We start from the raw sequence: 24,422 nt of genomic DNA, 5'->3' as shown, positions 1-24,422 counted from the left end.
CATAGAAAAACATGCAGCCCCTTTAGCTCTCTGAGATTCCATTTTCTCATCTGTAATGGGGATGTAAGTTCTTATTGCATGGTTGGGACATTCGGTGGAGATGTTTTGTGGCTGGTACAGAGATGCTAGTCCACGATGGGTAGTTCCTTCTCACTTGTTCTTGACCAGTTGTAGTGTGAGCATCCCCTGGCTTTGCATCTGGGCTGGAGCCTTCTCGTGACTTTGCCACCAGCCCCAGCAACATCACACATAGCAGAAGTATCCCCAACCCTGGCAGGTGCAGGCACAGAACCATGTTGTGGACATAGTTTGCCTGGGGTTTTCTCACCTATAGAATCCTCCTGTGTTTTCAGTCACAGTTTATCCATCAATGTGTCCCAAAAGGCTTGCACTAGGAATTGGGAAATCCCGTGTGGCTGTGCCCAAAATGTAAGCTAGAAAGACAGTATACTTGGATATGTTGGCTAAGAACCCATAGCTGGAGTGAGACTCCCAATTCTGGCCTGTCTCCTTGATGGTCTTAGACACTTCCCTGCCTCTCTCTGAGCCTCATTTTTCCATCTGAACAAGAATAGTTGGCACTGTTGATGGCTCCTCGTAGTCCTCCCTTGATGCTGTACCTGCTCACCCTCCCACTGGGGCTTCTCTGCTGTGACCACTGGTCCTGCCTGCAGGTCTCCTCCCTGGGCAGTGGCAGTGACCATGTCATGGATGCCATCTCCCAGTGTGAGCAGTATGCCAAGGAGCAGGGTGCCCAGGAACGCAATGCCCCGTGGAGGCTTTTTTTCCGCAAAGAGGTCTTTACACCCTGGCACAACCCCTCTGAAGACAACGTGGCCACCAACCTCATCTACCAGCAGGTGGTGCGTGGAGTCAAGTTTGGGGAGTACAGGTGTGAGAAGGTGAGTGGGAGGAAGTCTTCTGGCTGAGCTTGCTTGGCTCGCAGCCACCTGTTTGCCAAATCTGGGCTGAACATTACTGTCCTTGATCTACCACTGTCCTTGATCAAATGTAACAGTCATGATAATGTTAAGGTTATCGTGATTGAATTTGGGCATTACCCAGGATTCTACTGAATTTCACTCTACCTACCTCATGGAAATTGTAAAGATGAGGCAGAATTAGTAAGAGATCTGTTCACTTACATCAGAGTTTGAAAGTATGTCTCCTTTTATCTCCTAAGGGCAGGGGCAATGTGGTTGCTTTGTTTTTGATGATAATGGTGCTGATGGTTCTGATGATATGTTTGGTTCTGCTGATGATTATGATGAGGGAATGATGTGGAGATGATGCAAATAAAGAAGATAGTGTTATACGATGATCAAGGTGTTGTTGTTGCTGGTGATGATGGTGATGGCGATGGTGGTGATGGTGATGATGAGGATGATGAATGTGGTGATGGTGGTGGTGGTGGTGGTGGTGATGGTGGTGGTGGTGGTGGTGGTGGTGATGATGATGATGGTGGTGATGGTGATAGTGATGGTGATGATGAACGTGGTGATGGTGGTGGTGGTGATGATAGTGATGGTGATGAACGTGGTAATGGTGGTGATGGTGGTGGTGATGGTGGAGGTGCTGATGGTGATGGTGGTGGTGATGGTGGTGGAGATGGTGGTGGTGATGATGGTAATGGTGATGGTGATGATGAATGTGGTGATGGTGGTGATGGTGGTGGTGGTGAAGGTGGTGATGATGGTAATGGTGATGGTGATGATAAACGTGGTGATGGTGGTGGTGGTGGTGGTGATGATGGTAATGGTGATGGTGATGATAAACGTGGTGATGGTGGTGATGGTGGTGGTGGTGGTGGTGATGCTGAACGTGGTGATGATGATGATGAACGTGGTGATGGTGGAGATGGTGGTGGTGATGGTGGTGATGATAGTAATGGTGATGGTGATGATGAATGTGGTAGTGGTGGTGGTGAAGGTGGTGATGACGGTAATGGTGATGGTGATGATAAACGTGGTGATGGTGGTGGTGGTGATGGTGGTGGTGGTGGTGGTGATGCTGAACGTGGTGATGGTGATGATGAATGTGGTGATGGTGATGGTGGAGGTGGTGGTGGTGATGGTGGTGATGGTGGTGGAGGTGGTGATGGTGGTGATGGTGGTGGTGGTAATGATGATGGTGATGATGGTGATAGTGTTGGTGATGATGAACATGGTGATGGTGGTGATGATGGTGGAGGTGGTGGTGGTGATGGTAGTGGTGATGGTGATGAATGTGGTGATGGTGGTGGTGGTGGAGGTGGTGGTGGTGGTGGTGATGGTGGTGGTGATGGTGGTGGTGATGGTGGTGATGATGATGATGGTGGTGATGGTGATGGTGATAGTGATGGTGATGATGAACGCGGTGATGGTGGTGGTGGTGATGATAGTGATGGTGATGAACGTGGTAATGGTGGTGATGGTGGTGGTGATGGTGGTGGAGGTGGTGATGGTGATGGTGGTGGTGATGGTGGTGGTGGTGGTGATGGTGGTAATGGTGATGGTGATGATAAACGTGGTGATGGTTGATGGTGGTGGTGATGCTGAACGTGGTGATGATGATGCTGAACGTGGTGATGGTGGTGATGGTGGAGATGGTGGTGGTGATGGTGGTGATGATAGTGATGGTGATGATGAATGTGGTAGTGGTGGTGGTGAAGGTGGTGATGATGGTAATGGTGATGGTGATGATAAGCGTGGTGATGGTGGTGGTGGTGATGGTGGTGGTGGTGGTGGTGATGCTGAACGTGGTGATGGTGATGATGAATGTGGTGATGGTGGTGATGGTGGTGATGGTGGAGGTGGTGGTGGTGATGGTGGTGATGGTGGTGGAGGTAGTGATGGTGGTGATGGTTGTGGTGGTAATGATGATGATGGTGATGATGGTGATAGTGTTGGTGATGATGAACATGGTGATGGTGGTGATGGTGGTGGTGGTGGTGGTGATGGTAGTGGTGATGGTGATGAATGTGGTGATGGTGGTGGTGGTGGAGGTGGTGGTGGTGGTGGTAATGGTGATGGTGATGATAAACGTGGTGATGTGGTGATTGTGGTGGTGGTGATGGTGGTGATGATGGTGGTGATGGCAGTGGAGGTGGTGATGGTGGTGGTAAGCTCGGTTGATATTAGAATGCATTAATACATCCATTTCAGTGCTAAAATTCTAAAGCGCTCTGAAACTAATTGGAAAATACCCACTGCCTTGACGTCTCCAAGAGTCTTTCTCTGTTGTCCTCACTGCTGAAGCCCCAGGAGGCATTACTGGGGCTGCTGTGCACTAGCCCCACACAGAGAAGGGGAAAATTCCCAGTGCCCATCTGGCTCTCTGAAGCCTCTGCAGTACAGTCCATGGTTGCTAAATATTTTTAATAACCTTCCTGGAGGTATTAATGATGGAGATGGAGATGGTAATGGTGATATGCTCCTTATTCCAGCTGCCAGTCTCCAGAGGTACCCAAGGGCTCCCCTTCTCAAGGCAGGTACCCCCTCTCCTACCAACCCCAGTCACTGCTCCACAGGGCTTGGTGTGTAGCAGCTGACCCGTTACCCATGGGCTGGCTGGTATCTCAGTCAGGTCATGCCCCTGGACAAGGTTTAGCTTCATGCTGGTCCTGAGAGGACACAGGAGAGGGTGAGGGTCTGGCCTTGCCCTTTTCATTGCTCACAGCTCCACTGAGGCCCAGTGCCTGGAAGCTGTGGGGAGCAGGGACAGGAGAGGTGCCTGTGGGTTTCATTGTCGGGAAAGGCTTCCTCGAGGGGCCTGGGCCCCATGGATGATGAGGTCTCTTCCCCGTGCTTTAGGAGGATGATCTGGCTGAGCTGGCCTCCCAGCAGTACTTTGTGGACTACGGCTCTGAGATGATCTTGGAGCGTCTCCTGAACCTTGTTCCCACCTACATCCCTGACCGCGAGATCACACCCCTGAAGACACTAGAGAAGTGGGCCCAGCTGGCCATTGCTGCCCACAAGAAGGTAGGAGGGGTGGGATGGGGTCTTGGGAAGGCTCTCTGGTGACCTGGGCTGAGGGGCAAGGACCTGAGCAGTTAAGGAGGTCACAGTTCTTACCTGACCTGAAGCCTGTCAGGGGGTGGGATGGCACCTTCATCCTGCCTCCCAGCAGCCCTCTTCCTCCATCCTGGACTTCAGGCCACTTGTTACTTCTGCCGCCTACTCTGGGCTGGGCGCCAGGCACACAGATGGATCAAGCCAGCCGTTCATCCTCAGGAGGGAGATAGACACTTGTGTACTAGGGCTCCCTTGTCTGGTCTGCACCAGCCACTTGCTTTTTCACTTAGCTTCCCAAGAGCTACAGCTTAGGAGTATTGGTGGATGCTGGAAGGAGCATCCAGGAAGTGCACACTCTTTTTTCCTTTAATAGAACTCCAGCCCCAAATTCCTGCTTTGGGTACTTTAGGTACAAGCCCACCTCCCTGAAGCCCTAGGCCCACAATCTACCCGAAGTCGGCTCCCGCAACACTGAAGGGCCTTCCCAAGTAGAGTGGGATGCACTGTTGGGGAAGGATTTGCAGGGCACTGGCAGAGCCCTGAGCATGGCTGTGCTGTTGCAGGTGGGCACCCACTGGCTCCCCTCTTCTGGGGCCTCTGTTATGCAGAACTAAAAACAGCTTTGCCCCCAAGTTGTCATAAGGCTCTCAGACCAACAATCTCTCCCCACCCTACAACACTCAGACTCTCCCAACACAGCTTCCAGGTGCCCCCCTCCCACCCGACTTTTCGCCCTCCCTGGTAAGCTCCCCACCAGCCTCAGCCTCCCCTTAATGCTCTTGCACCCCTTCATCATTTAGGCCCAGCAAACCCCTAAGGCCCTCACCTTCCCTGTAGTACCCTTCAGAAGACAGGTGTGTTCTCCCTAGTACCCCTCAACCTCCATAGTGTAACTTGGGGTCTCTCAAGTGAGCAAGCTGCTCTTTATCCTTGGAAATCCCCTTTCTCATCCCCTCACACTCAGTCCACTGCTAGCACCTGTCCAGTCTACCTCCCAAGCCTCTCCACGCTCTGCCCCCACTGCACTGCTCTCCTTCCCATTACCCGGCACTCATGTCCACCCTGCACGCTACGCCTTTTGGTTGGGTGCTACTGCTTGTGCATTCATTTTGTCTTAGGCACTTGCTATGTGCTAGGCACTGTCCCAGGCCCTGAGGACATAGCCACCAACAGGACAGATGTGGTCTCTGCCTTCCCAGAGCCCCTGGCCAAGCTCAGCGTGTCACTCCCCTCAACTGCTTGGCTGGAGTTCCAGAGCCCTGGACAGGGTCTCTCATAAAGTGAACAGATGGGAATTGTTTTTAGGGGTGGTGATGGTAGTTTATTTAAAACAAAAAACATATTTTGAAATAATGTCAAACTTGCAGAGAAGTTGCCAGAAAAGTTCAAAGAACTAGAACTGCTGTCAGCCCATCATTCAGATTCACCAACTGTTAGCATTGAGTCTCACAAGCTTTGTTATATGAGCACATATTACTCTTATTTTCCGAACCATTTGAGATTAGATTGGAGATGTTGAGCCTCTTGTCCCCTAAATAATCAAATGCTGTGGAGACGCCACTGCTTCTCGGCCTTCCCAGCAGATGGAATTAAAGCAGTATGTATGTGGACACTCATGTTTATCTTTATGTCTGCATCTATATAAGAACCACGAGTTCATTCTGATCCCTCCAGTTCTACTCCAGCGCCCCAGGGTCCTGACTGGGTTCAGGAGGAATACTTTTAAATGAATGTAATGCTGGGGCTCTGCTTGAAGCCACCTGCCTGGAGCATTTCCTGCCTGGAGCATTGCGATGACCCCTCGCTGCTCTCCTTCCTTCCAGGCTCCAGTGCCTTTTCCACACTGTGAGCTTTCTGATGCCTGATTCATCTGGGTCAGTTTCTGTTAATAGCCCAATCTTGCAGTTGCAGCCGAGCCCACAATTCCAATGTGACCTGGTTCCCACACGCTGTTTCCCTATTCCCTCTCCTCCCTGGCCTGGTATAGCATGTACACCTCCTCTTAACCATCCAAATCTGTGTTCCTCAAATGCCACTCACTGTCCCATGCCTTTGGGCCTTGCACACACAGAGTATGCTGGCTGGAATTGTTGGCTTTCCTGTCTCTTGTGCTGGATTGGGGATCCCTGGGGTGGGACTTCATATCCCCAGGACCTGCACCGAGGTGGCATCTAGCAAGCACTCACTGATGTTGATGTATAAAAGGAAGGCAGAGTGCTGGGGCAGAGGTGGGCTGTGGGCATGGGGCAAGGCCATGATGCTCAGGAGGACACAGCAGCTCTGGGGCTGCCTCTGGCCGGGGGCTGGGGTATCTGATTTGCAGACAGAGCTATTATACTGCCCCCCCCCGCCTCAAAACCTCTCTGACCACCCCCAGGGGATCTATGCCCAGAGGAGAGCTGATGTCCAGAAGGTCAAAGAGGATGTGGTCAACTATGCCCGCTTCAAGTGGCCCCTGCTGTTCTCCAGGTTTTATGAGGCCTACAAATTCTCAGGTACCTCCTTATTTCTCCTACACCTCAGTCTCCTTCCATGCCCTTCTCCAACCCCTTTGCTTTATGGCCCTGGTGTCAGCAAAGCTCCTGTCTGTGGGGCAGTGTGCGCTTTTCGGGTCCTGCCTTCTCTTTCTCCCCCCCCATCCTGGCCTCCCAACCTGGGCCCCGGCACTAGGCTCTGCTTTGCCATCATTGTACCCCAAGCAGCCAGTATCAGCTTGACACAGGGAGGTAATCCTGTGTGTGAAGGAGTAAGCCCCTAGTCGTGGGTGGTATGCAGGCAGGGTTGATTGCCCCCTGCAGGGATGTGGCCACACAGTATTTCTAGCTCTGTTACATTCCCCAAAGCTGTCTGAGCCCACCTTGTTCAAAGGTGGTGATGCCCAGAGTTTGTGGGCACTAGGATAATGGCCGGGAATGTTTTGGGGGGGTGTGGGGTAGGGGGAGACAGTACCTTTGGCAGAATGAGCCCAGTGGAGCTGAACCCCATTGGCCCTGGGCCAGATGAAGCACTGGTGTCTTGTGTATCCTATCTCATATAACCCCCACCACAGCCCGGGGAAGAAGGGAGATACCCCACTCTATCATTAGGACTTTTTTGACTGCAAGTGACAGAAAACTCAGCAGCTCCCCATCATGATTCTAAGATGGCTGCAGCAGCTCCAGGCACCATAGCCTCATATACCAGAATCCTTCGACACAAAGGGAACTATCCCTTCCTGTTCTTTAATATCCAAGCAACCTTTCCAGAAGTTTCTTCCCAGCTAGCAGACTTCCCTTTATGTCTATTTGGCTAGAATTGGGCCATAAGCCACTCACTGGTGAGGGGGATGAAATCATCTTTGTTGGCTTAGACCAGTCAGAACTCCCTCCTTGAGGCTGGCACTGGCCAGCTCCCCTAAGACAGACACAGGACTCCACCGGCAGGGAAGAATGGGGTGTGGGGAGGAGCACAGCTGTTGAGTCTTCCACACTGAGTAGTTGGAGCTGGGGCCCGATGCTGTGTGATCTTGATCCCTGGCACATAGAAGGTGTTCGGTGGTGCATTGGAGTGAGCGCTTGAATGAGTATTGAATCGTTAAGGCATCTACCATGTGCAGATGGGTGGCCTAGAGTATGGGTGGGGCCAGTTCTGCTGGGCTCACTCTGTGGTGTTGCGAGTGGATGTGGCAGATATAAACTTACAGGGGCCATTCACTCAGCCTCCCCATGGGCCACCAGGCTCTGTGCTGGTGCTGGCATCACAGGGTCACCAAATAACAGGGCTGGAGGAATTTGGGCACTCCATTAGTCCAACTCCTCCCCAGATTCCACTTTGGGAAACTGCCCAAAGTCCAGTGGGAAGGATAGGACTAAACCCAGGTTTCCTAATTCAATATTCTCTTTCCACTGCCCCTTGGGTTGCAGCTTATAGGGAGGATGGGCTCTCTGGGCCTCAGTTTCCCCATCTGTAAAATGGAAATCAGTGTGCACCCAGCCCTGGCTGCCTCCTGCTGGTTGTGAGGATTGGGAAGGGCTGGGCCCGGGAGCTGGGGCAGCCTCCTTCTCAGTGCTTCGGTCTCTGCCCCAGGGCCCAGCCTCCCCAAGAACGACGTCATCGTGGCCGTCAACTGGACGGGCGTGTACTTTGTGGATGAGCAGGAGCAGGTGCTTCTGGAGCTCTCCTTCCCTGAAATAATGGCTGTATCCAGCAGCAGGTGAGGATGGGGCAGATAGACGGATAGAGAGATGGGGAATGAGAGGGCTCTGGAGCTTTCCTCAAGTCATGGGAGTTTTTGAGGGAGTTTCTGCCTCACAGAGGCCATCACTGAGGTTGCACAAGGTGACATCCTGGTCACATGGCAAGTCAGCAGTCTGTGCTGTAGTGTGCAGACCCACAGGCACCTTCTGCCTTTATGGAAAAAGCCCTACCTGGGTTTCAGGGCCTGGGTGTGACTCACCTCCATCTCCTCCTCCCTAAAATAGGGGTCTCAATACTTGCCTTCAAGAGCAATGGTTAGGAATAAATGCAGTAACCGATGGAGAGCTCTTTGTAAACTAAAAAGTGTGATGCACGTAGGAGGGATGGTGGAGGGCGAGGGTGGGTTCCAGGCACCACTTCTCATCAGAGGTGCCTGGAATAGATAGGCTTTCCCAGCAGCACGGAGGCTCACCCCTGTCCTGGGCTTGTAGGAGTGTCTCTGGGCTTTGCCTGATGGGGGCTGGGGAGTGGACCATGTCCAGCTCTGACCAGGCACGTGCCAGATACGTAGAATGGAGTGGTGACAAGACAGTCCACTCCCTCTGAGAGCTTTTGTCGAGAGAGGAGACAGACATTGAATAGGCCATTTTAAAGCAAGGATCATGTGATGAGGGCTGTGGGAAGGAAGGGAAGACTTCCTGGAGGAAATGGTATCTTGGCTGAGGCCTGAAGGGTGAGTAGGAATTAGCTAGGCAAAGAGGAAGTGGGCTAGGCTGGTCTGGGCCTCACCCTGCACCATGTCTGACTCCAGCTGAGATGTGTGTGTCCTGGGCCATAACTCACCTTGGCTGAGCCACGCCTCACTTGGACTGGACCATGTCTGATCAGGGTTGGGCCTTGTATCACCTTGGTTAGACTCGATCTTGGTCCAACTGGGCCACGTCTTACAGTGGCAGGAATGTGTCTGGGCTGGGTAGGAGCAGGCCTCCCTCTGGCCAGGCCACGTCTGACTCTGGCTGGCCTTGGTCTCCTCCAGGGAGTGCCGTGTCTCGCTCTCTCTGGGCTGCTCTGACCTGGGCTGTGCTGCACCTCACTTGGGCCGGGTAGGACTGACCCCGGCGGGGCCCTGTTCTCCGTGTTGGTCCTGCAGGGGAGTGAAGCTGATGGCTCCCAGCTTCACGCTGGCAACCATCAAGGGGGATGAGTACACCTTCACCTCCAACAATGCCGAGGATATCCGTGACCTTGTGGTCACCTTCCTGGAAGGGCTCCGGAAGAGGTCTAAGTACGTGGTGGCTCTGCAGGACAACCCCAACCCTGGTGAGTGGCTCTGAGCACAGGCTGCCAGGCACCGGGGTTGGAGGGGGGATGTTAGGCATATTTATATGTCTTGGCTTTGACCTTGACCTTGGCCTGGCATTGAAGGCTGCAATTGCCTTGTTACTCATCCTTCCCCAGATACCCCTGGATCAATTAGACCAAATGACTGAACTCTGTGTCTTCAATCTGTGCCTGGAGGGGAGTCTTTCTCTCCCTCCTACTCATCCCCTTTCTCCCTCTGCCCTCTCTTTGCTGGGCCAATTCCCACTGGTCTTTCAATACTTACCTCCTGCCACCTTCCCCAGGGTAGATCAGGCATTCCTCCTCAGTATTCTCCAAATACTCACCATCTTCAGATGATAACAGCAATCACGACTACCCCGATTGAGTCTCTCCCTGGGCTACCTGGGTCCTGGGCCAAGCATGGCAAACAGAGAGATGAAATGGCCCCTGCCCCCCGCCCCCCCCCCCCGGGGAGGGGGTGGAAACTGACAGCTCTTGTAACCAGTGCAGTGACCAGGGAAGCTCAGAGGCTGTGGGAGCCCAGAGGAGAGTCCCCCAGGCAGCCTGAGAGTTCCAGGAGGAAGTGATTGAAGAGTGTATTGAGTCAGAGAGAGAAGGGCACAAACAAAGCAAAGAGGCCGGAGAATCCTGGCCTGTCTAGGGAATGGCAAATGGCTTGGTTTGACCCAAACGAGCAAGAAAAGAGAAGACAGGTGAGAAATGAGGTAGAAGAACACATCACAGTAGGCCTGTGGGTGTGTCTAGGAGTGTGGGCCTTCTCCTGAGGGCAATGGGGAGCCATGGAAGATTTTGAGCGGGGGATGGCCCACGCTGGTGGCCCTGTGGGGGCTGTGGCGAGGTGGAGGCAGGATGGCGGCGGGCATTTAGTGAACTCTATGTCATCAACCCAAGTAAAGGTGCCTCTCTCTCTGCCCCTGTGCGACCCAGCGGGAGAGGAATCAGGTTTCCTCAGTTTTGCCAAGGGCGACCTCATGGTCCTGGACCACGACACAGGCGAGCAGGTCATGAACTCGGGCTGGGCCAACGGCATCAACGAGAGGACCAGGCAGCGTGGGGACTTCCCCACCGATTGTGTGTATGTCATGCCCACTGTCACCAGGCCGCCACAGGAGATTGTGGTATGTGGCCCGGGGGTGTTGCCTGGATGGGAGGTCCCCCCCCCCTTTATCCTGTTCCCATATCTGTAAAATGGAGTGAGGAATTACATTAGATTAATGAATGGTCAGCAGCTTCTGTGAAGACGGCCTAGGGGATTTATGCGGCTGCCGCTTCCATTGGGGCAGCTCTCAAAGCCAGGCTGGGAGGGGCCTAGAAATGGGCAGAACCGCCAGGGGACCGAGATGGAGGGGAAGAGAGGACCTGGAAGGGCAGAGAGGGCAGGGCCAGAAAGGGAGGGGCCTTCTTCCCAGAGGCCCCTTCAGTGCAGCCCTGAGGCTTCAGAGCCCAGTTCCCAGGTGGCTCAGTCGGGCTCTGTTGACTGAGCAGTTCTTTCACTGCACCCCCTGCCCTGTCCAGGCTTTCTGACTGGCTCTGCCTGCTTGTTCCACCACAGGGCACCCCAAGAGAAAGGTTGTGAGCTCAGCATGGTGAAGGAAGCAGTGACTTCAGGGATGAGGGCATGAGAGTCTTCCCTCAGCCCCAGTCCTAGAGGCCCCGGACTCTACCCTGAGGGTCCCAGTGGCTCCAGGTGGGGAGCTGACCTCAGGCCCCTGTTTCTTGGCCCCCAGGCCCTGGTCACTATGACTCCCGATCAAAGGCAGGACGTCATCCGGCTCTTGCAGCTGCGAACGGCGGAGCCCGAGGTGCGCGCCAAGCCGTACACACTGGAGGAGTTCTCCTACGACTACTTCAGGTGATGGGCTCCCTGGGAAGGGAGAGGGCCCACGGGATGACACGGTACAGAACACTGCTACTGTCTGCTAGGAGTGCTGGGGATGCTTTGCAGTCCCCCCCGCCCCCGCTCCCCGCCATAGGAGGAGCCTGGGTCAGAGGGAGCCAGTTTCTGTCTGCCGAGATGGCCCTTCTCTTGTCACATCTTATCGCTCATTCATTTACAAGCTCTAAATTGTGCCCACCCCGAGCCAGGCCCTGGGCACTCAGGACTCACAGCTGGTACCTGCCTCACTCACTGACCTAGTGTGGAGACAGGCAGGAAAACAGGGAGCTGCAGTTCCGTGTGTCCAGTGCTGTGATGGGGGTGCTTGGCTGGGGTATTGGGGGAGCAAGATGAGGAGAGGTTTCTTGGAGGGGTTGATGGCTAGACTTGAGGTGGTCTGGGGTGCAGGAGCACTGCAGGCAGCATGTGCAAAGGCCAGAACAGAGAAAGCACGAATCTAGTGTCGCTCCAGGAGGAGTAGGCAGCCCGAGGAGGCCAGGGAGGTAGGTGGGGCTGGCTGGCCCCGGCCAGTGGTGTTAGTATCTCCGTTTTATAGCAGAGATGTTAAGGCCCAGGGAGGGCCACTGACTCAGCCTGAGCCACAGCAGGGAAGAGCAGGGCCTGTTCCCTCATACGCAGCCTCCGGGAACAGCTTGGAGGTTGGGAACGGTGGGTCTTACTGGGGGGGCCTTTTTATGGGAAGGAAGACAGATTCACAAATGGGGGAGCTGGGCCCAGTCTGCTTGCCTGGCTGCTGAGTGCCCCCGGCCATCAGCTGACTGTCTGTCCCCTGTGCCTGGGCCAGGCCCCCACCCAAGCACACCCTGAGCCGTGTGATGGTGTCCAAGGCTCGCGGCAAGGACCGGCTCTGGAGCCACACGCGGGAGCCGCTCAAGCAGGCGCTGCTCAAGAAGATCCTGGGGAGCGAGGAGCTCTCGCAGGCGGCCTGCATGGCCTTCACCGATATCCGCAACAGCCGGGCTTGGGGAGCAGGGGAAGGCGACTCGGAGGTCCGGGCCGGGCCGATGGCGAGGGGTCTGTAGGGTAGGGTGGGGCTGGCTCCTGGCCCCAGGAGTTTTGTCTAGATTCGTCTTCCCTTCTGAGGGGCTCAGCTGGTTCCCGGGCAGATGGGACTGTGGTGATGGTGGTGGGGCACGGGGGAGATGGGGCGAAGTGTTGGTGGAATGACCCCATCCATGCACCCACACCTTCCAGTGTGCACAGTGCCGCCTCACCTTTGCCTCCCCTCACCCCACCATTCAGTTGGCAGATGATTATTATGCCATGTGCTGTGATCAGACTCCATCCCTGGCCTCAGGGGGGCTTCCAGTTAAGAGGGGAGACATGCTGATCAGGCTTTTTTAAAGCTGGGGCCAGTGCTGGGATGGGGCCAGGAGAGTGCTTGGAGAGGGACCTGGAGGACTTCCTGGAGGAAGTGGCATCTAGGCTGAGACCTGAGGCCTAGTAAAATTTAGTCACACAAAGGAGAGAGATGGATTCCTAAACAGGGAACAGCATAAGCAAAGTCCCTGAGGCAAAAGAGAGCAGGGCTGTTTCAAGGGCACAGAATAATTCAGCAGTCCTGGGGGGCATTGTTCAAGAAGGAAATTTGGAGGTATGGGCTGACTAATGAAGGTTTCCCAAACTGTGTTGAAAAGCTCAGACTGTCTCTCAAGACCCAGGGGAGCCGTTGTACAGAGGGTGACACAGTCAGATTTGTGATTTGGAAAGCCCACTCTGGCTGCTGTGAGTACTGTGGGTGTCAGGTTGGGAGCCTGAGGCGGGGCACCCTATGAGGAGGCGGCCCGTGGAAGTGAGAAGAGGGTTGGTGGCGGGCATGGGGAGGGGTTGGGCAGGTCATGCCCGTTTGGGGATGAGCAGCCTTAGGCTAAGGAACTTACCCCAGGTGACACACTGGGTAGTGGGAGCCCTGTCCGGGCTTGTGTCCTCCTGCCTGCCCCCCACTTGGCCACGAGCCCTTCCTTGACAACCCCCACCCGTGCTCAAGTACATGGGCGACTACCCATCCAAGAGGACACGCTCTGCCAATGAGCTCACAGACCACATCTTTGAGGGCGCCCTGAGAGCCGAGCCCCTCAAGGACGAGGCGTACACGCAGATCCTGAAGCAGCTGACCGACAACCACATCAGGTGAGCCGAGGGCGCCGGCGGGCTGGGGGGCAGCCCCCCACCCCTGGTGCCCACAGCTTGCAGGGAACCTTCACAGTTGTCCCCCTGTCATATCAGAAGCTCATCTGCTCCTGAGGCAGCAGCTGGCTTTGCCTGGGAGACATCCTTCCTCCCAGGACACAGACAGGGAGCTGCTCTCGGGCCCCCTCAGGTCCTAGCTTTGCTTTGAGGCCCAAGAATGACCCATCAGAAGCCAAGAGGTGATTGCCATACCCTTTTGAGTCTGTCCTTCTCTAAGTGTAACAGTCCCAGCTCCTCTGCCTGGTTCCCCTAACTTCCTGCCCCTCCCTGCCTGGGCCTTCTCTGGATACCTCTCCCCAGCCCAGACCCGACTGTCTGCCTGCAAGTTCAGTTCATGAGCAAATGTCCCCATCCCGGGCTCAGGCTGAGCTGGCTGTCAGCCAGAAGCCTTGGGTGAAAACCTCATGGATTGGGAGCGTTAGGCCCCAGAGTGTGTCATGTTCTTCTCCATGCTGGGTCAGCTGCAGGCAGGAGCAGGAAGCTACCACGTGCCTGAGAGAGGCTCCACCCTCTCCCCTTACACCTGGTCCCTGCTTCCCTCCCCAGCCTTGTCACTCATTATTCACTATATCCCATGACACAAATCCACCCTCAAATCATACATCAGGTCTTTTCAAACTGCCAAACCTTTATACATGCTGTGCCCATGGCCAGGAAAATCTGCTGTCCCCTTCTCTGCATGTCAGAATTTGTCTTTCCTTCAAAGCCCAATTCAAATGATATGTCCTCCATTGAAGCCTTCCAAGACTGTCTCCTGCCAGGCTCAATGACTTTCTCCCCTGCATTCCCTCAACACACTGGTGGTGCCTAAGCCACAGCACTGTGCTGTGGCACTGTCAGGGCTCTTAATGTTCAGCTTGGCAGGGGAGGAGCTAGGCTGGGGTGGGGGTGGAGGCAGGGGCAGAATTCTGGTGGCTGCAGGCCCAGGGATCCCAGGAGTGTGTGGTTCAGGAGGGATGGCTATGAAGCCAAGAGGTACTTGCACAGGTAGGGTCAGGCCAGGGACTGAGTGGTTGAAAAGCTGCAAGACCAAGGCAGTGTTTGGGGGAAGGAAGCCAGGGAGAGCATCTACTCTCTTCCCGTGTCTCTGCCTACTCCTACCCCCTTCCTAGGCTGAGCTCCATTCCGGCAAACCTTTACTGGCTGTCTGTCAGGACAGAGATGGGTTACCCCTCCTGCCCTCTAAGAGCATCAGTCCAAAGGGGTGGCCCTAGAACAGAGAAATTGTGGCCCAGGAGGCAGTGCCCCAGGGACCAGTCTAACCCAGTGCTACTCAAAGTGCTGGTCTGTGATGAGTTCAAAATCTTGTGCCCGAATATAAATCATGTACTGCTTCCTTCATTGAGAAAGTCTTGCTCTGAAAAAATATCTCAGCTGAACCTGAATGCTTGGTGATGTGGTGGACTTTCATCCTGGGAGAAGCACCTTATTTCCAAAGTGGACTGACAACAGTGGTGGTAGCCTGGCACCACTGCTGGACCACACTTTTGAGTGGCACCGGCTGGCTCTGGCTGTCAGGCAGGTAGGTATGTTGGTCCTCAGACAGGTCGGGCTCAGGGCAGGTAGGTGCTTCTGTGGCTGTATACCCACCGGAGGTGCTCAGGCATGGTTCCGTGGTGGAGTGCACAGACCCCTGTGATCCACCAGTGGCAGCTGCCCCTGCTGGATGCTGTGCCTCCTCCTCCTGGCAGGTACAGTGAAGAGCGGGGCTGGGAGCTGCTCTGGCTCTGCACCGGCCTCTTCCCACCCAGCAACATCCTCCTGCCCCACGTGCAGCGTTTCCTGCAGTCCCGCAAGCACTGCCCACTCGCCATTGACTGCCTGCAGCGGCTCCAGAAGGCCCTGAGGTACAGCTAGCCACCAGGGGCAGGGGGCAGCGGGCCCAGGGCTTGGGGGCAGGCACTAGGATGGGTTCCCAGCCACACTGGGCTTGTGGAAGCAATCCTGGGGGATGAGGACCGTATTCACAGAAGCTGGGGCTCTTCCCTGGGGTACCAGAGCTGCTCAGCTAGTCAGAGGTTGCAGGGCCCAACAGTCCATGCTGGACAGTTTGAGAGCCTGGTCACTCATAACTGCTTGGCTTGTACCTTCATGTCACCAGGGAGGCGTAGACACCTGGGCAGTGCTTTAAATCCTCCAGAGCCACTTGCATCCCTCATTTAATTCCGTCCTCTCCAAAGCCCTCAGTGGCACGTACTATAATATAGTCCCCATTTTATGGCTAAGGAACGCAACATTGGGAGAGGCTAAGTGACTTGTCACACAGCAGGAAGTGCCGGGCGGGGATTAGAGCCTGGTTGGTGTCTCCAGCGCCCTCTGTTCTGTTCCCCGTGGCCCCACCAACGCAGCAGCTCCTGACTCTCCCTACCCCACACCCTGCCCCTGGGTTTCAGAAACGGGTCCCGGAAGTACCCCCCGCACCTGGTGGAGGTGGAGGCCATCCAGCACAAAACCACCCAGATTTTCCACAAGGTCTACTTCCCCGACGACACAGACGAGGTAGGGCAGCCGGCTTCGTGGCCTGCAGAGGCTCTGACAGGCTGGGCTCCTTCGGCTGACACGGGGCATCCTGACATCTCTCCCTGGCCTCCTACCCCTCAGTGGAGCCAGTGCCCAGGCAAGAGGCCTTAGACTGCCAGGGGCGGAGCGGAGGTGGGGCGGGGATAGGGCCGAGGGGACCCTGGGTTCCGGGTCTAAGCCCTGCTTCCTTGAGAAGCTTCTTTGTGAAGGTTCTTGTTCCCTCCCTTCTTCCCTGCTTGGAGAAAACTCCTTTCTCCCTCTGGGCTGATCTCTGTGTCGGGGCCGCCTCCCTAACGAACCCCAGCTTGGTTCCTTGGTCCAGCTGGTCCCCAGCTTCAGCCCTCCCCTGTCACCCTGAGCCCACTTTCCTGCAGACAGAGCCCCCAGACCCTTTCTCCTTTCTCACATGATGTGACTGCTGACCCCTCCACCCTGGCCTCTTCTTCCAAACGCTCCTGCCGGTCCTTCTGTCATGACCGCAAGGCCTCATGCATCCCCACTCTCTGCCCCATCTCAGCATAACTTCTCCTTCAGATAGACATCTAAAATTAGTTTGAGAAGTAGTTTTAAAATTGATTGAGAGAGTAGAGTCTCTCAGAAATGCCGCAATAGGCTTCTGTTCACAAGGACAGGAAAATTTCCTGAAATCTTCTCCTGTCCCCTCCTGTTAAAGCTTAGAGCAGCTGCCCCCACGTCTTTCACCTCCCTCCATCTAAGCTTCGCCAGACACTGAAATCCCTCTCCATTCCAATCTGAGCTGCTCCTTCTTCGCCCTCCTTTCTCCTCTGTTTTCAGAATTTTGCTTTTTCCCTTCCTCAAGGCCGTCTCTTTCCAGTCGCCTCATTCTCATTTCTGCTCCCTTTGCCTCTGCCTATCACTTTTCTGGGTACCACGAGGACCCAGGATCTACAAGGTCACTTCCCAGCTGGAGGGTTGGGGAGGAAGGCATCTGGTAAGACCCAGACATGAATTGCTTTTTCCTGTCCCTCCTCTTAAAATGCGGAGCCTAGTACTGGAGCCATGGGGAGAGTCTCCTCAGAGGGAGGGGGCTCAGGTTAGTTGTAAATGCAGCCAGGAGGGCATGAGACATCCTAGTCCCTGGGAAAGGCCCTGCTGGAGCCAAGCAAGTGCCACCTCTCCCAGGCCTTCGAGGTGGAGTCCAGCACCAAAGCCAAGGACTTCTGCCAGAACATCGCCACCCGGCTGCTCCTCAAGTCCTCTGATGGATTCAGTCTCTTTGTCAAAATTGCAGACAAGGTGGGTTGTTAATTGTCTACTTCATGTTGGTCTGTTTGTTGTGAGATTTTCTGGGGCCATAGGAGTTTATGGGGCAGCAGGGAAGGAGGGGGAGGGGGAGAGAGAGAGAGAGAGAGAGAGAGAGAGAGAGGGAGGGAGGGAGGGAAGGAGGGAGGGAGAGAGAAGGGGAGAACAAGATGCTTGTCTGAGGCATCTGGCTATCCCATCTTACTTCCCTGCAGCACTTCCCCTTACATGGAGCAACTGTCCCTAAACCTCTCTTCTCTGAGGTTTTGCATGGCCTCTTTGGAACCATACACCAGCCACTCTATGTTCTGGCCACACCGGGCTCCTAACCCTATCCCAAGACACATGTACTTTCCAGACTTTGCTTTAATTGGTCCCTCAGCTGCCATGATTGGGGTCAATGAACTCTTTTTTTTTTTTTTTGCCAATGAACTCTTGATTAATCTTTGAAATAACTTTTGACAGGAGGTGCGAATATCCTATTTAACAGATCACAAAACTAGGGCTCAGAAAGGTTAAGTAATTTATCCAAGATCACATAGCAGTGACTCAGATCCAAGTGGATCTGACTCCAAAGCTCATGCCCCTGCCACCATCCCACCTCCCTCTCTCCCACCTCTTTGCCTGTGGATGTCTTAATGGCCCAGCTTTAAATGTCCTCCTATGAGAAGGCTTTCCTGATCATCTCAGCAGAATTTGGTGCTCCCTCCTGTTTCTCTCTGATAATCCAGTGGGTGAGTGTGTCTGTCTCCTCACCTCATGCCTGTCCCTTTGCCAGGCACTGGGAACCCAGAGGTGACCCCAATAATGTCCTGGACCCAGTGGAGCTCAGAGCCTGTGGGAGGAGTCAGAATGATGCCAGAGAAAGTCGACTCCAAGCAGGGACTGGGCCTTACTCTCTGCCATTTTCCCCATGCTGAGGATACCATTCAGTAGATATTTGCCGAATGACTGAATGGGATCACTACCACTCGGGGCAGATGTGGGCTGTGTTTTAGGGATACTCAACAAGCACAGTTGGGTTGGCAGTGGGGCTGATACATGGAAACCACTTTTTCTGGCAGAGGGAGTCTTTCCAGAGAGAGGACCACCAAGAGGGCCTGGGGTAGGAAAGTTGGAAATCTCAGTATTTGTTGAACTCAAGTGAATGAACTAGAATGGCCATGTCCCTAGGTCATCAGCGTCCCTGAGAATGACTTCTTCTTTGACTTTGTTCGACATCTGACAGACTGGATAAAGAAAGCACGGCCTGTCAAGGATGGTAATGTGAGGTTGGGGCCCTGGGATCACCTGAAGCCTAGAGCAGGGCAGGTGCTGGCTCAGGGCCAAACCACTGGGCGAGCCCAGTGGGACCTGAGGCCAAGCCTTCTCTGGGACTGGACTGGGAGGGGTATGAGCGCCCTTCTGTACTGGGCACCTTGGGTGACCAAACTCCCTGTGCCACAGGGATCGTGCCCTCGCTCACCTACCAGGTATTCTTCATGAAGAAGCTATGGACCACCACGGTACCAGGGAAGGACCCCATGGCTGACTCCATCTTCCACTATTACCAGGTGAGCTGCCAAGCACTCTCTATTCCTGTAGCCACCACTGCACCTGCTGGCCTCATTGTACTTTGACTGAAAACAGAGACCACTGCCCTTGCCAGATGAGGGGACAGTGATGGGACAGGATCCAAGAGATTCCCAGAATCATGCTCGTCCTTCCCTTCCAGGGAATGGCCCAACTTCAGATTCTTCTCTTTCTGAATGCTACAGCCCCCAAAGATTTGGTATTTCCTCCTCTGAGTTTCCAGATCTCTACCTGTTTAGGCACCCCCTACCCCCACCCTGATCAGTAGAGGCTGTTCTTTGAATTCAACATCCTGATGCAATAACTGGGCATATCCAAAGTTTCTGTAAGAAGGATTATGTAAATGTTTTTCATCTTAGGAATGGGACTGCAGGAAACTGGAAGGGAAGCTTGAATGTTGAGACTGTATCAAGTCTGACAATTTTTACTCATTCTGTCCTCCTGATAATCCCCAAGAAGTGGGCATGTTGTTCCCATTTTACAGAGGGAGAAACTGAGACTCAGAGAAGTTGGTGGTGTAATTAGGATCACATGGTTGATGGCACTGGGGTTTGATTCCAGGTCTTTGTAACTGCAGACTGTAGCACACTTTTCTGGGCTACAACCTGTCTACCATTGTGTGGGAAACAGATAAACAGGGACATTGGGATGGCGGCTGCTGTAGCCTGGGAGTCAGACAGCGTCCTTTCATCATGCTTCCTAATCACTCCTCTATGTTCCGCATTTAGTCAATGGTACCACCAGTTGCCCAGTCCCTGAGTCAACCTTCACTTCTCCCTCTCCCTCACCCTTACCTATCAGATTCCAGTACACACTCATCTGATTTTTATCTCTTAAATATCTTTAAACTGCATTCACATCTCTTTATCACCACCCCTACCAACTTGGTCCAGTCCACCATCATGGAAGTGATGAAGCTGGGTGAAGGCAGTAACCTTCTCTCTGGTCTCCCCCATCCATTTTTGTTCGCTTCAATCCATTCTCCTCTGGATGTTCATTATACTTTTCAGGTCCTCTCAGTGGCTTCCTATTGCTCTAACCTGTAACCCTAAATCTTGACTGTAGCCCACAAGGCCCTTTATGGTGATTCTGCTACCTGCTTCTGCTGCTTAGCTTCATACCAGGTACCTCTTTGCTCCATTTACTCCAGCTACATTTTTTCAGGTTCTCAAGTATGCCACAGGACCTTTGTACATATCCTTCCTCTACCTGGGATGCTCTTCCTTCAATCTTTTCCCTCACCTACTTAGCTTTTAAATGTCAATTCAACTATCTTCAGGGAAATCTTCCTTGGCCCTAAGACTAGATCAGGTCACCTAGTTATGTGCTTTCATAGCACTATGAACAATTTCTTCAAATATTGTAATTATATACTGATTTGTATGATTATTAGACTAACTTCTGTTCTTGCCTTGAGACTACAAATTCCATGAGAGTAGGGAGGGTACATATTTTTGCTTAAAGGGCCTGGCTCATAGTAGAGGCCCAACAAATATTTTTTGGAGTGATGGATGGGTGAATAGGTGAATAATAAATGGATGGATAAAAGGGTGATGAATGAATTTATGAGTGGATAGAGTGTGTGTGTGTGGGTGTGTAGGTGGGATGGGTGATGGATAGGTAGATAGGTAGGTGGGTATGAGTGGGTGAGTATATAGAAGGGTGGGTAGATAATGATCTGATCTTCAGTTGTCCTCAGGCCAGTCTCAGTTCTCCTATCCTTTAGATAGTGTGTAAGATGCTCCAAGGCTCTGGGAATCTGAGCAGTGCTGGCTCCTCAAAGGCTTCCGTCTGCTCTTTGTACGCTTCCCATTCTCAGTCACTCTGGTTCTGGGTCAGAGATGGATGGGAGTGGTGCTAATGATGGAACCAGCCAGCCTCAAGGGAGCACCATGGGAGGAGACCAAACCAAGTCACCTTTCCCAAGGGAGGACAGGCCCAGAGGGTCAGGGATGTGGGACAGTCTCAGGTTACTCGGAGTGTCTTCATCTTTGTCTTCACTGGACTGTTATGAGATGAGATACGATAACAGTTTTCCATCACTATGTTTTCTAACTTAAGTGTTGAGTCTGTACAGGCATAGTTGCTATTTCCCTGTTCTATGCCATATCCCATGGGGGAGTGGTATCAGCTGAGGCTGCAGAAGTGGGTGGTGGGAAGGAGCCTCCTGTCTCCAGGCCCCTCCACTTCTGTGACCTGCTGTGTCTCCGGAAGGAGTTGCCCAAGTATCTCCGAGGCTACCACAAGTGCACACGGGAGGAGGTGCTGCAGCTGGGGGCGCTGATTTATAGGGTCAAGTTTGAGGAAGACAAGTCCTACTTCCCCAGTATCCCCAAGCTGCTAAGAGAGCTGGTGCCCCAGGATCTCATCCGACAGGTCTCACCTGATGACTGGAAGCGGGTGAGTGCAGAGGAAGCAGTGGCATGGGGAAGTTGGGGGCATCCTGAATGGGTCTCAGGGCTCATGGGGCTGGTGTTGGGCAGTAGCCAAGAGAGGTATCTCTTGTGGCTCCTGTATGTGATCAAGTTGCCCTCCCATTTTCCCCTCTACCTGCTTTATTTGTCAGTCCCCCATGTAAAGGATTCAGCTGGCCACTTGGCAGTTATTTGTCCTCTCCTGCTTGCCTGATTTTATTTGATATCAGTTGGCCTGCCTGCCTGGGGGAGTGGCAGCAGAAGAGGACTCTGAGTGGGCTGGTGCCCTGGCCTGCCCTGACCCACCTTCCTCCCTGCAGTCCATTGTCGCCTACTTCAACAAGCACACAGGGAAATCCAAGGAGGAGGCCAAGCTGGCCTTCCTGAAACTCATCTTCAAGTGGCCTACATTTGGTTCAGCATTTTTTGAGGTAAAGGTATGTGGTAGGGGCTTCAATAAAGGGGGGACAAGAAGGCATAGACTCCTCCCCAGGACCATGGGAAACAGCACTGGCTTCTGCTACATGCCTGGCTAGAAAAGGAGGGAAGCACCTAAGCCTTGTCCCATATGCTAGGTACTGAGCCCAGCTCTCAGTCCTGAGAACACAGAGAGACCAGAAGTTCAGCCTGGCAGGGGAGGCAGATTTGTCAACAGCCAAGGGTAATGGAGGAAGATCTGTGCTGTGACAGCAGGAAGCTTTCACAAAGGTGGAAGAGCCTAGGAGTTCCTGCCCAGACAGGGGAAGAGGACCAGGGAGGCTTCCTGAGGGAGGCAACCCCTGAGCTGAGGTAGAATGTGAACTTTCCAGGGAGCTCCTGGGGAGAGTGTTCCTTCCTGGTAGAGAGCCCAGTAGGGATAAAGGCCCAGAGGTGTGAGAGCTCAGGCCTGGGCAGCAAGTGTAAGTAGTTGAGTGTGGCTGGGCCTGAGGAGGATGAGAGATGAAAGGCTGGGTTTCCTCTGCGGGTGGTATAACCTTGGAGGATTTGAACAAGGAAGTGAGGACCAGAAGCCCACTCTGGCTGCAGGGTGGACAACATTTGAGGGGCATACCCAGAGGCAGGAGAATGGTGAGGAGGCAACTGGGGATGGAGAGCAGGTAGGTCAAGATGGAAAGGAGATGACCTTGTTACACTTCAAGGATGAGAAGACCTTTGAGGGGCTTGGCGGTGAGGGGAAGAGAAAGGTAGGTCAAGTGTTGGAGGCAGGTCTCAGGTTCAAGGAAGATTTTCTGAAGATAGGAGACATTTGGGCTGAGAGAAAGAGATAGCAGATACTCCTGGGAAAGCCAGAGTAAAGGGAAAATTGAAGAGAGTTCCCAGAAACAGGGTGAGTGGACAGGGTTCAAAGCACCAGAATGGGGGCTGGGCAGGGCTGGCTTTAAAAGAAAGCAGGGTAACCCTCAATTGCCCAGAGGGAGGGGAGCAGATGCAGGCACGATGGTAGGTATCCTATTCTGTGAAGTGGGCGGCAAGGTCTTCTTCTGGAGATGGAGCTTAGGAGGGGAGGAAGTCAAGGGGGTGGTCTCAAGGAGAGAGGGAGCTATTCTGGATCTACTGCCATGGTGGGCAGGGGAGAGGATCACTTGGGGATTTATGAAGGGATTTGGGGCAGAGGTAGAAACCATGAGTTTCTGACAGGGCTGCCACACTTCTGGCACCAAGCAGGCAGCTGGAGAAGTTGACTGTCCCAGCTTGGAGCAGTTTCATTCCTATTCCTAAATGCACATAACTTTTCCTGCTCTGCCTGCCTCCCCCCACCCCCACCCCATCACCATCTGATGGTTTCTCATCTTTCTTCACTAGCAAACTACAGAGCCAAACTTCCCTGAGATCCTCTTAATTGCCATCAATAAGTATGGGGTCAGCCTCATCGATCCGAGAACCAAGGTGAGCAGGGACAGGAAAGGGCATGTGGAAGCACCTTCCTGGGAGCTCGTAAGGGTCTAGCCACCCCCCTCACTGTCTTCAATCCCTCTTACCCACACTTCTTGAAATGTTATCCGTGTTTGCTATGTCCACTTCCTTACCCCAACCACTCTATCAGAATTGTTCTTCTAGAGCTACCAACAAATTCTTTGTTACTAAATCCAGTAAATTCTTTTTAGCATTTGGCCTTTCATCAGCATTGGATACTACCAGCTGCCCCTTCCTTCTCAAATCCTCTTTGCCTGGGTTGGTAAGGATGGCCAGGCTGTGCTGGGCAACAATATGTCACTGCTGCTCTCATCTTTATGGGCCAGAGCAGTCCTGATCCAGAGGGCCAGGAAGTACAGTCCTTCCATGGACCCCAAAGAGGGAGAACTGGACAGATGGTAAAGACTACCATCTTCCCCTTGACTTTCATGTGCCACGCCTTCCTGGTTTTCTCTTAACTCTTTGGCCATTCCTTCTCAGACACTTTTGGGCCGCTTCTCTATGTAGCCCATAAATATGTTCACCAAGTCTCTGTTCTCAGCCTTCTTCTTGTCTCCCCCTTCAGGCCTTATAATTTCTAGTTCCAGTAGCCTCCTGGGCTTCTTTGAGTGTCCAGCCATCTGGTTCAAACCAAGACAGGGAGAAGGGAGGCACTTGCTCTTTTTTTTTTCTCATGGGCAGGCACCAGGAATTGAACCCAGGTCTCTGGCATGGCAGGTGAGCACTCTGCCTGCTGAGCCACTGTGGTCTGCCTGGCACTTGCTTTTAACAGCAGCTCCAGGGCTGAGCTGGCTTCTCCCTTTTGCTCATTTTCTTGGCGGAGGCCCAAAGCCTCTCATGTTGGTGGCATCTGGGGGAAGATTCCAGGCTGAACTGTTTCATGTCCTTTATACCCTCCCAGGACATTTTGACTACTCACCCCTTCACCAAAATCTCCAACTGGAGCAGTGGCAACACCTACTTCCACATCACCATTGGGAACCTGGTGCGTGGGAGCAAACTGCTCTGTGAGACATCACTGGTGAGAGCCCTTCCTTCTGAGCCTGGTGGGCTCACCTGCTTTGAGCCATCCTCCCAGCCCTGGAGCAAACATGATGGGTGCTGTGGCTTGGCTTAGGGTCAGGATCCAGGGTCAGA

At 53.6% G+C, this 24,422-nt stretch overlaps 1 protein-coding gene across 7 annotated transcripts in view; it reads left to right on the top strand.

Annotated features, from left to right (window-relative positions):
* MYO7A (myosin VIIA) overlaps positions 1-24,422 on the top strand; it is an 85,462-nt gene that overhangs the window by 59,874 nt on the left and 1,166 nt on the right. For 2 of the 7 annotated variants that reach the window (XM_077113500.1, XM_077113499.1), the window contains 18 exons: positions 675-902; positions 3,792-3,962; positions 6,373-6,490; positions 8,061-8,187; positions 9,322-9,491; positions 10,443-10,633; positions 11,243-11,367; positions 12,197-12,354; positions 13,389-13,542; positions 15,294-15,449; positions 15,996-16,101; positions 17,266-17,379; positions 18,559-18,646; positions 18,832-18,938; positions 21,172-21,357; positions 21,692-21,808; positions 23,175-23,258; positions 24,187-24,306. In XM_077113500.1, the coding sequence (XP_076969615.1) occupies positions 675-902; positions 3,792-3,962; positions 6,373-6,490; positions 8,061-8,187; positions 9,322-9,491; positions 10,443-10,633; positions 11,243-11,367; positions 12,197-12,354; positions 13,389-13,542; positions 15,294-15,449; positions 15,996-16,101; positions 17,266-17,379; positions 18,559-18,646; positions 18,832-18,938; positions 21,172-21,357; positions 21,692-21,808; positions 23,175-23,258; positions 24,187-24,306 (2,520 nt within the window). Of the gene's footprint in view, positions 1-674; positions 903-3,791; positions 3,963-6,372; positions 6,491-8,060; positions 8,188-9,207; positions 9,492-10,442; positions 10,634-11,242; positions 11,368-12,196; positions 12,355-13,388; positions 13,543-14,976; positions 15,206-15,293; positions 15,450-15,995; positions 16,102-17,265; positions 17,380-18,558; positions 18,647-18,831; positions 18,939-21,171; positions 21,358-21,691; positions 21,809-23,174; positions 23,259-24,186; positions 24,307-24,422 lie in introns of those variants that run through there. The other 5 variants (XM_077113498.1, XM_077113496.1, XM_077113501.1 and 2 more) reach the window with 4 other exon arrangements.

Source organism: Tamandua tetradactyla, chromosome 8 (assembly GCF_023851605.1).
Source record: "Tamandua tetradactyla isolate mTamTet1 chromosome 8, mTamTet1.pri, whole genome shotgun sequence".
Lineage (NCBI taxonomy): Eukaryota > Metazoa > Chordata > Mammalia > Pilosa > Myrmecophagidae > Tamandua > Tamandua tetradactyla.
Note: the sequence above shows the minus strand (reverse complement) of the source record. Positions and strands in the feature narration are given on the sequence as shown.